Source organism: Eubalaena glacialis, chromosome 19 (genome assembly GCF_028564815.1).
Source record: "Eubalaena glacialis isolate mEubGla1 chromosome 19, mEubGla1.1.hap2.+ XY, whole genome shotgun sequence".
NCBI lineage: Eukaryota > Metazoa > Chordata > Mammalia > Artiodactyla > Balaenidae > Eubalaena > Eubalaena glacialis.
The window spans coordinates 26863587-26874668 of NC_083734.1; the positions used below are offsets into that span (position 1 = coordinate 26863587).

General features: G+C 57.1%; 1 protein-coding gene across 1 annotated transcript; it reads left to right on the forward strand.

Annotated features, from left to right (window-relative positions):
* Positions 1–1051: 1051 nt before the first annotated feature.
* MPO (myeloperoxidase) lies at positions 1052–10104 on the forward strand. The gene is made up of 12 exons (XM_061175265.1): positions 1052–1145; positions 1295–1391; positions 1730–1905; positions 2101–2224; positions 2324–2453; positions 2524–2730; positions 3597–3915; positions 5711–5871; positions 7229–7484; positions 7951–8121; positions 8931–9168; positions 9897–10104. The coding sequence occupies exons 1-12, from the start codon at positions 1070–1072 to the stop codon at positions 10102–10104; spliced, it is 2163 nt and encodes a 720-aa protein (XP_061031248.1). The 5' UTR covers positions 1052–1069.
* The last annotated feature ends 978 nt before the right edge of the window (positions 10105–11082 follow it).

The window sequence follows — 11082 nt, forward strand, 5'->3', positions numbered from 1 at the left end:
ACAGGGAGGTGGACAGACAGTCATTAGTCGTAGGGTACCTGTCCTGCTGCGGAATGGCAGTCCCTTTGCCAGTCTTCCCCAGGGCTTCTCCCTCTTCTATTTCAAAAGTTTAATGCAAATCCTAACGACACTGATCTTGTCCCTGGGAGGCACTGGGCTGTGTCACCCAACTGACCACTAACCACAACCAGCTCGCTTCTCTCCTGGTTCCTGAAATCTGGGGGCAGATGGTGGGGATGTTGGAGACAGCCCCCTACCAAAAGCCAAGAGGAAAGGGGATGAAGAGAGGGATAGAGGAAGTTAACCTTGGTCCTCAGCCCACGGCCCCCCAGGGTCTTCTTTCCTGTGAAGCCCAACGGTCCCCAGCCAGATTTCCTGTCCCTTTAGCCTTCGCCAAGAATGGAGGGCTGCCCATCAAGGTTGGCCACAGGGGCCAGGTTACTGTTGGGGGTGGGGCATGGTGCCCTGAGGCAGAGCGGGCCATCATCACTCCACGTCTCTCCTTCACCTTCTGTTTCCCATAATTCCTTAGGTTGTCAGTTCCTAACTTTTGTCCCTTTCAAAGGAACCTTGGATACTCAGTTGAACCAGAATTTTGGAGGGGGGCGGTTAGTTGTCTGCACCCCCTGGGGACAGCACTGGTCTAGGCACACAGTGGGGAGCTGAGAAGCTCTGGGGGTACTAAGCTCAAAGGCTGGAGACAGTTCTGGTCCCTCCTCTCCTGCCCGTCTCACCCATATCAGAGAACTCTTTCTAGGCACCCCAGGCCCAGGCGGGGAGGAGAGAGAGTTCAGCCTCCAGGGGCGGGCCTCATCCGCCCTGCCCCTCCCCCAGCTTGGAGGACATAAAAGCCCAGATTTAGCTCAGAGGTGATGTCAATGCCAGGTGGAGCACTGGAACTTTGGAGGTAGGGTCCTGGACTCTGTCTGTAGGCAGAACCCACTGAGGGGGCACTGGGGGGGTGAAGGTGGGAGTGAGGGGCCTGGGAGGAGAGGGACGTGGGGCTCTCTTCTCCCTAAATGCCCTGTGGGCTTTGGACACTTACTGGGCTTGGGGTCTTGCTGCAGAGATGAAGCTGCCCCTGGGCCTAGCAGGACTCCTGGTCATTCTAGCCACGCCCCAGCCTTCTGAGGGTGCAGCTCCAGGTAACAGTTCAGAAGGAAGGGAAAAGGTGGTGTGTTGGGGGTGGTTCTGAGTCCCCGAGATGCCTTTCCTCAGTGTAAGCCACCAGGGCTCTAGGGTCTGATGTGGGCTTTGGGCCCATTCCTGACCTCGTGACCCCTGTTCTGGGCAGCTGTCCTGCGGGGGGAAGTGGAGACCTCGGTGGTGCTGACCTGCATGGAGGAGGCCAAGCGGCTAGTGGACAAAGCCTACAAGGAGCGGCGGGAAAGGTGGGGCGCCGGGGTACGGCCTGGCTCTGGGCAAGGCTGTTCCAGGCCTTTCAGAGAAGGAACAGGCAGTGGGGAATTTGTGGCTGGGCGTGGGGCTCTCTCTCTGTCAGTCTTTTTATCTCTGGGTGTGAGAACATTTTCCAAACCATGCCTCCCATGGCCTGGCCTCTGGGCACCCAGGTCCAAACCCTGTTTAAAAAGAGAAACCTGCTTCCTAACTGTGGGTCTGTCTACACTGTCCTCTGTGTCCAGAACCCTGGGCTGGGGCTCTGCTGAGTGGCTCTGCTGAGTGTCTCTGCCTCCCTCCTCTGGCCCTCACTCCTCCCTCCCCCAAGCAGCATCAAGCAGCGGCTTCACAGTGGCTCGGCCAGCCCCATGGAACTCCTGTCCTACTTCAAGCAGCCAGTGGCAGCCACCAGGACAGCTGTGAGGGCTGCTGACTACCTGCACGTGGCCCTAGGCCTGCTGGAGAGGAAGCTGCGGCCCCTGTGGCCAGGCCGCTTCAATGTCACAGGTACCATTCCCTCTACATCCCAGACCCTCGCTCAATCCCAGTGGTTCCCCCAACCCCTCTTTCCAGGGAGTCTCAGCGGGCATCCTAGCGTCCCCTCCATGTCCTCAGACCACACCCCCCAACCGAGGCTCTCCAGCAGAGGATAGAAAATAGGGTCTCAGCTCCCGCTCGCCCCCTACTTTCCCGGCCCCGCAGATGTGCTGACACCTGCCCAGCTGAATCTGCTGTCCAAGACTAGCGGCTGCGCCTACCAGGACCTGGGGGTGAGGTGCCCAGAGGAGGACAAGTACCGAACCATCACCGGGCAGTGCAACAACAGGTGCGGCCGCTGGGGACCGCCCCTCGGCGGGCAGGCAGTGGCTAGAGGGGGGTGGTCCCGGCCACATGGCGTCAGCACCGTGTCCCCCCACCCCTGCAGGCGCAGCCCCACGCTAGGGGCCTCCAACCGCGCCTTTGCGCGCTGGCTGCCGGCGGAGTACGAGGATGGCTTCTCCCTGCCCTTCGGCTGGACGCCCGGGGTCAAGCGCAACGGCTTCCCGGTGCCCCTGGTGAGCCCTGGCCCGCGGAGTGGGAGAGGCCCGGCCGAGGCCAGGGCCCCTGACTCCCCGTGTCCCGCAGGCTCGCGCCGTCTCCAATGCCATCGTGCGCTTCCCCACGGAGAACCTGACCCCGGACCAGGAGCGCTCGCTCATGTTCATGCAGTGGGGCCAGCTGCTGGACCACGACCTCGACTTCACCCCTGAGCCAGCCGCCCGCGTCTCCTTCCTCACTGGCCTCAACTGCGAGACCAGCTGCCTGCAGCAGCCTCCCTGCTTCCCGCTCAAGGTACTCCCTCCTTGCCCCACCGGCCAGCCTGCCGGGTCGCCGGAGGGGCAGCGTTCCCGGAAGAGAACACCTCCCTCCGTGCCCAGCCTTCCTCCCCTGGCTCCCAGCAAGGCTGGCCCTGAGCCCCCATTCCCCCGCCGCTCTGGGCTAGGGACCTTCCCACCGTCCCTCAAACCTCTCTGTGTGCAGGTGCGGGGGGCTCAGTCCTCCTCCCTCCCTACTCACGGGCTACCTCTCCCCAAGCCCACATCACACAGAGGCTGGCTTTTGGGGTTGGAGCAGGACTGAGAGTGGGCTGGTTGGTTGAGGCACGTGCAGAGTAGGTAGACGAGGGGAGAAAGAAGGAAGGAGGATCCGAGAGAGAGAGAGAGAGAGAGAGAGACACAGGGGCCAGAGTGAGAGAGAGGAAAGGGACAAGGAAGAGACAGAGACGCGAGAGGAAGGCGAAAGGAAGAGGAGGCCCCCGGAGAGTGTAGAGACCAGATCTAGAGAACAGAGGAGGGAGGAGCAGAGACAGAAAAGAGGAGAGAAAGGAGGTTTGGGGGGAGGGGTCAGAGGACTGGCCACACCCCCTCCAGGGAGCCCCACATCCCCCACACCAGCGTCCTACTCGACACCCCTCCAGCTCGGAGGCGCTCTGCTGGTGGAACCTCAGGCTGATCCCCTGGGGGCCTTGAGACGCCTTCCTGCCGGCCGAGGGGGCCGAGGAGCTCCGTTTTAGTGTCTGGGTTGCCCCCTCTGGTCCTGGGCTCTAGGCTGCTTCTGAGGTGGGAATTAAGGCCTTCAGGAGGGTGGACGGGGGAGAGCCACTCCTGATCTCTGTCCCTGCCCTTGGCGAGCCCGCCGGGCCTCTCTCTGTGCCGCAGATCCCGCCTGACGACCCCCGCATCAAGAACCAACGTGACTGCATCCCCTTCTTCCGCTCCAGCCCGGCCTGCAAAGGGGGCAACATCACCATCCGCAACCAGATCAACGCGCTCACCTCCTTTGTGGATGCCAGCATGGTGTACGGCAGTGAGGACGCCCTCGCCCTGCGGCTCCGCAACCAGACCAACCAGCTGGGGCTGCTGGCCGTCAACACCCGCTTCCATGACAACGGCCGGGCACTGCTGCCCTTCGACAATCTGCACGATGACCCCTGCCTCCTCACCAACCGCACCGCGAACATCCCCTGCTTCCTGGCAGGTCAGTCCTGGGCAGGGACCTGGGCTGACGCAGGGGTGTCCCCTACCGGAGCCACAACGGGCCTGTTTGAGAGCCCCTTGTGGGTTTGCATTTAGAGAGACTGTCCTCACCAACTTCATGATATTAATCCAGTTGCCTTGGTAACAAGTTGGTTGGAGCCAGAAAGGCGAAACAAAAACAAAACCCCAAACCAACAAAAACAATAACCCCAAACCTAAGGAGACTCAGGGATGGCCAAGGAGTGAGCCTCTGTCCATCTGTTCAGCCCTTTCTCTGTCTCTCTCTTTCCCTCTGGACTCTGTGAGAGAGGAAAGTTGAGTCCTCCAGGAACAAGGAACTGAAGGGACAGAGAGCAACATGGCACCCTCACCCTCTAGAATCACAGTATCCAATATGGTAGCCACTAGCCACACGTGGCTATTTTCATTTACGTGTAAGTTAATTTAAATTAACTTAAATTAAAAACAAGATTCCTCCACTGCGCTAGCTACATTTCAAGTGCTCAATAGCCTCGTAGGCTAGTGGCTTCCATATAGGACATTGTAGAACATTTCCATCTTCACGTTCTATTGGGCAGAGCTGCTCCAGAACATCACCACCTATCCACCTTGATTCCCTGTAATAAGAGAGGGTGGGATTTTCGATTTAAACAACTGGCATTCCTGGGGATATGGTTGGGGCAATGATGGTGGTAGTGCCCAGAAATTTTATGCTTTTACCTTTAAACCCAACAGTGGGTCTGAAGCCTTTCTCTCTGGCCTCCCAACCTCACCTCCTGGTGGTTCCTGATGGCTGGGCCCTGGGGAGGAGAATCAAGGTCAGCACCAGGGTGGGCTTTTCTGGGCTAGCGGGGGAAGAGCAGCGCTCCTTGGCCTCCACATGGTGTTGAGCCACATGTTCCCAGCCCGGATGGTCATGACCTCTGTCAGGCTGTGGGAAGGAAAAGCTGCTCTCAGAGAATATCCTTCTCAACAAACTTGAGAGCTGTGGAGGACTGAACCCAGTGTCCTGCAGAAATGGGCCTGGCCCTAACCCTCTGGTACTTCCAGAGCAGGTTTAGGAGAGGACTAGAGGATCAGAGGGTCACACTTCGTTCTTTCGCACAGTCTCAGGGGTAGACTTCACACATCCTCTGCCCTGGCTCCCTGCCCTGAGCAGGCTGCACAATTAGCATGCAGTAAGGTGCGGATGGCAGTTCTGAGCAGATGGTACTGGCTTTCTAGAGTCCTGCGTTAAGAAGGATTCTGAGGTTGCATCCAATTTTAGCAGGAGAGAGGGCTGTGATCATTCACTGTGTCTCACATGGACAGGAAAATAGGGAGAGCCAACGTGCATGCTACTTTTTGGCCTTCCCTGAATCCAGGGAATAAGTCAATCAAGCTGTATTCATGGATCTCCTATTTTGTACCAGGCACTGTGTTAAACCCCATGTGTCTATGTATACATTGGGTGGGAGGGTCAGATACAAAAAGGCACAAGCCACGGTCCTTGTCCTCAAGGTGCTACCAGTCTCAGGTGTGGGAAGGTGGCAAGTCTTGTGTCAGATCTGGTGCTTAGTGAATGAGCACCTCTGACCAGCAGTGCCACTAAAGAGAGGAAGAGCTATTATGGTGGACCAGGGCATCAAGGCAGGCTTCCTAGAGGAGGGGTAAACTGAGCAAGGCGTGGAAAGATGGGTGGAGAGGAGGGCTGGGTAAGGGGCATTTGAGGCCTTGGCTTGGGAGAGGGTTTCAGTGGAGTAAGTCCTTTCTGGGAGGGAGGTCTTAGGAATGACAGTAGCTTTGGCTTCCCCAAGGGGACACCCGCTCAAGTGAGATGCCTGAGCTCACCTCCATGCACACACTCTTTTTGCGGGAGCACAACCGGCTGGCCACAGAGCTCAAGCGCCTGAACCCCTGCTGGAATGGAGAGAAGCTCTATCAGGAAGCCCGAAAGATCGTGGGAGCCATGGTCCAGGTAGGCAGTCCTGCACATCAGTGATGCCAGGGGTCGGCAGACTTGGGATCCAGACATGCCTCTGCCACATCTTAGCAGTGCAAATTAACCCTCATGAGCTTCAGTTTCTTCATCCATGATACTGTAAGGATTAAAGGACACATATGAAAACACCTGGCAGATACTAAATGCCTGACAAGGGTCACTTGCCTTCCATCCCCTCTTTCCCAGGCTTGCTGACCTTTCTACTGATACTTTCCTGTCCACCGGGAATGGTACTGGGAGGTTTAAACAGGTGGTTCTAAAGTGCCTGGTGCACAGTAGCTGTTCAGTAAACGCTTCTCCTTTGCTTCATCTCATCATCACCCTTGGCTCCTTTGCACACTCCCTCTTCTGTATAGCTCTATCACAGCTCACCTGCTCTCCTTATCCTCGCTTATCCATGGGGGGTGTTCTCTCAACTTTTTTTGAAATGTTTAAATGCTTTATTTATTTATTTATTGGCCGCACTACGTGGCTTGCGGAATCTTAGTTCCCTGACCAGGGATCGAACCCGTGCCCCCTGCAGTGGAAGCACAGAGTCCTAACCACTGGACCACCAGGGGATTTCCCTTCTCCCAACTTTTGATGCTCCAGCATCCCCATTGTCTCCCCAAGACATAAACACACACACACACACACACACACACACACATGCATGCACATGCACAACCCTTGTTAATACTCCTTGACCCTGGAGGGGAGAGAGTTGCTGGTGCTGAGGGTGAGTTTTCAATTTGCACTAAGAAAGTAAGTGAGATTCATTTAAACCTCAGAGGAAATTCCAGAGTCTAGAATCTAGAGTGGGACTGTTCCATCTCTTCTCTTTTCACTGGGAGAAAGCATCTAAGGTGGCCCTTTTCCGTTTTGCTGCCCCTCCTCCTACAGGCAATATATTGAACCCTACTGTGAGCCAGGCACTTGCTGGGCACTGAGTAATTTCAAGAGAAATGAGATACAACCCTTGCCCTCAAGGAGCTAATAAGTTTGTAGGAGAAATGGGACCATGGGTAACAAGGGCAAGGGAGCTATTGCAAGGACTAACAAAACCCTTTTTTTATGTAATACTTTAGGGCAGAGAGCAGCATAATTACCCGTAATTTACATTTGAGGAACTGGGGCTCAGAGAGGTTAATAACTGGCCCAAGGGCACACAGCAGGCAAGCACTAGAGCTCTGTTTATGCCACTCGGTGCCACTCTGTGAGACTCAGCTCCAGTGCTGTGGGAAGCAAATCCCTGGCCGTATATACGAGGGAGGGATCCCCCGAGTCAGGAGCAGGTGAAGAATCTGCTGGGCGGGGTGAGTTGGAGAGGCTGCTCTGAGTGGCTTTTCTTTAGATCATCACTTACCGGGATTACTTGCCCCTGGTGCTGGGGCCGGTGGCCATGAGGAAGTACCTGCCCAAGTACCGCGCCTACAATGACTCGGTGGACCCGCGCATCGCCAACGTCTTCACCAACGCCTTCCGCTATGGCCACACCCTCATCCAACCCTTCATGTTCCGCCTGAACAATCAGTACCAGCCTATGCAGCCCAACCCTCGTGTTCCGCTCAGCAAGGTCTTTTTTGCCAGCTGGAGGGTTGTGCTGGAAGGTGAGCGGGACCTAGGCCAGGAGTGAGTTAGCTGGCAGCCGAGGGTGGCATGGGGGTGGGCTTGGTCACAGGGAGCTAGGGTGGAACAAATCCTCTTTCCTTCCATCTTTGGCGATCTGATCTGACTTTCCAGCCTCAGTTCACCTGACTCTGCTTGCACATCTGATAACAAAGAGTGGGGTGGAGATGGCTTGTAAGGAACTGGCTCCTTCCTGTGTGTTGTATTGAATAATTCTCAGTGACCCAGGAGGCCAGGGGCTGGGAGCACCTGAGCCTTGCCAGTCTGAATGGCATTACCCCCCGAGACCTCAAAGCCTCAGTGAGGACCTGCCCACTGGGGACACCTTGGCACCAGAAGCCGCATGTGCCCGGCCCTCTTCTGCAATCCCCCCGGTTCTTCCTGACTCCGGTCTGAGCTCTGATACTGAGCCAGATCCTTCCCCCAACCTTGCTCCTCTTGCCCCAGGTGGCATCGACCCCATCCTCCGGGGCCTCATGGCCACCCCTGCGAAGCTGAATCGCCAGAACCAAATCGCGGTGGACGAGATCCGGGAGCGGTTGTTTGAGCAGGTCATGAGGATCGGGCTGGACCTGCCCGCTCTAAACATGCAGCGCAGCCGGGACCATGGCCTCCCAGGTGAGGGGCTGTAGGAGTCTCCCCGGCCCCACCCCTACCCACCTCCCACTCCAGGGCCTGCCCTCTCCAGTGCCCCCAGCTTCCCAGGGCTCCCCCGAACCCCCAGAACCTTGCTCTTAGGATGCGGTCTGAGGTCAGGCCCCTACCTCTCCCTGGGTCCATCTGCCCCATTTCCAGCACCTCCCGCCTCCTTTGTGTTGCTGTAACCCTCCAACTTAGAGCATCGTCGTAATAACCACAAGCCCCCGCCCACAGTCTGAAAATCTGTCTCCATCTCATTTCACTTTGCTTCATTTTACATGAATTCTGAGGGGAAGAGACTATTATCACTTCCATTTTACTGACGAGGAAACCGAGGCTTGGAGAAATTCAGAATCTGCCCAGGTTCTCCAGCCAAGTCCATGACAGAGCTGGAACTGGAGCCCAGATCAGCCTCACGCCAGGCCCGTGCCCGTGTTATAGGACAGCTGGTGTGGCTGATCCTTCTAGACACGCTGCGCCCATCATGGGTCTGAGATCTCCACAGGGGGCCGGGAGATGCTCCTATTCTTGGACCCAGCAGGAGTTATGGCAATTTAGGATTTACCTTAGGGTGGGAGGGCAAGGGGAAGACAGAGGGGCTCCTGGAGAGACCCAGCTGTCCCCAGGCCCCTGGAGAGGCCGGAGGGTTCCCTGGGGGGTTTATAGCCTGGTAGCAGCCCCTCTGTGTCCTCCCCTCCCTCAGGTACCTCAGTACATGGCCTCGCTGTGTTGGGAAGGTGGCCTTTCTGGGACCCACCCACAGGCCTCTCTCCCCTCCCCCCATACAGGGTACAATGCCTGGAGGCGCTTCTGTGGGCTTCCGCAGCCCAGCACGGTGGGCGAGCTGGGCACGGTCCTGAAGAACCTGGACCTAGCGAGGAAGCTGATGGCCCAGTACGGCACGCCCAGCAACATCGACATCTGGATGGGTGCTGTGGCCGAGCCCTTGAACAGCGAAGGCCGCGTGGGCCTGCTCCTCGCCTGCCTCATCGGGACCCAGTTCAGGAAGCTCCGCGACGGCGATCGGTGAGGACAGAGGCCGAGCGGCTCGGGCCCGCTGCGTGGCGGTGGGCCTGTCCCTGACCCTCGGGGGCCCCAGCTTCCTCCTGCTAGAAGGAGTATGCTCTGGGGAGCCTCAGGGTCATCCCTAATGTGCCCTGAATCTGTTGGGGGCGCAGCAAGGAGGGACCTGGACCCTTGGTTGTAAAGGAGGGAAGAGAGAAAATGCCACTCGTAGTCACTTCTTCTCCGGGTCCCGGGCTGCCGCCACGGCACCGCCAGTCTCTGTTGAGAGGTCCCATCCTTGCTTTCCCACGGCTGTTCCTACTGTCATTTCCCTGGGGTCCTGACATCTATCACACCCAGTTCTACCCTAGCCTGAATCGCGCCTTTTTGATCATTTTTAAAAGGTGTCCCGCTCCGGGTGGACAAATGATAAACCACCCCCAAGAGCCTTTCTCCCCACGTGGATGTAGCCCTGGCTACATTGTGAATGAGAGTGGGCCTGGCTCCTGGTCTGTCATCAGCGGTGCCCGGAAGCTGCTGGGGCATGGGCGGGGAAGGCAGCTGGGCAGCTGTGAGTGGGGCTGTATTTGTTTGAACCCCCCTGGGCTGCCTGAGGGCCTGGAGCTCCCCCGTGCTGTGGGGCCGGTGTCTGCCGTGGTCCTCTGTCATCCGGGAGCAGCTCCAGCCAGCGGACGCCCTCCCGGCCCAGGAGGGCCTCAGGCAAAGTGGCCAGGTGTGTTCCCATGCAGGTTTTGGTGGCAGAACAAGGGCGTGTTCAGCCCGCAGCAACAGCAGGCCCTGGCCAAGATCTCCTTGCCCCGCATCATCTGCGACAACACAGGCATCACCGTCGTGTCCAAGAACAACATCTTCGCGTCCAACACGTTCCCTCGGGACTTTGTCAACTGCAGCGCCCTCCCTGCGTTGGACTTGGCTTCCTGGAGGGACACGGACTAGAGGCTGGGTAAGGGGGTGCAGTGGTGAGGGGCAGGTTGGGCATACCTGGGCTGGTCAGCTGGAACCACAGAGATCTGCCTTCCCTAGGTGAGCCCATCCCGGTTCTGGGTGCCAGCCAGAAAAACCAATGACTGGACATTCATTCATGTGTGTGTGTGTGTGTGTGTGTGTATACGTGTGCAATGAATATAAATTGCATTTTGTGTGTGTGTGTGAACATGGGTAGTATTTTGTGTGCTGTGTATGTGTGAGTGTGTGTTTGCTGTTTATATACTAAGTATGGAAGGCAGCAGAGTGGATTGGTGAGGAGCACAGGCTCAGGAGCCAGACTGCTTGGGTTCAAATCCTGCCTCTGCAGCTCACCAGCTGTGTGACCTTGAACAAGTTCCTCAACCTTGCTAAGCCTGAGTTTTCTTCTCTGTAAATAACAGCTATCACGGCTCCTTAAAAGGTCTATTTGCATTCTCTAGTACTCGGTTTATTGAGCACTTACTACCTGCCAGGCACTGTGCTAGGCATGGGAAACATACAGAAAAAGTCAGACACTGTTTCTGCCCTCACGGAGCTTATACCTTGAGAGTGTCCGGGGAGCAGAGGTGAACCAGCGACCCCAGAGGAGTGGCTAGTAGCAGTTGGGCTGTGGGTGGTGGTTGAGTTATGGGCCCGTGCGAGCCAGGCTTAGTCCCTGGCTGCCCTTTTTTTTGCTTACTCTCTTCTCTTGCTTTTTCACAGGAGCCTGCCTGGAGAGGGACTGGGGCCCATTGGCCCTTTTGTACCATTTGTTTGTACCTGATGATTATGATAATAAAACATCACTGATGGGGATCTTTGCTCTGTCTGCAGTGGGGCTGGACCCTCAGCATGAGGCTTGCTCTGGTCTCTGAACTTGAACCAGGGTGGTCAGTGCTTCAGGGCCCTTTCTGAACTGGGGGTCAGGACATCCAGGAGTCCTCCTTTGGCTGATTCATACATGGAAGG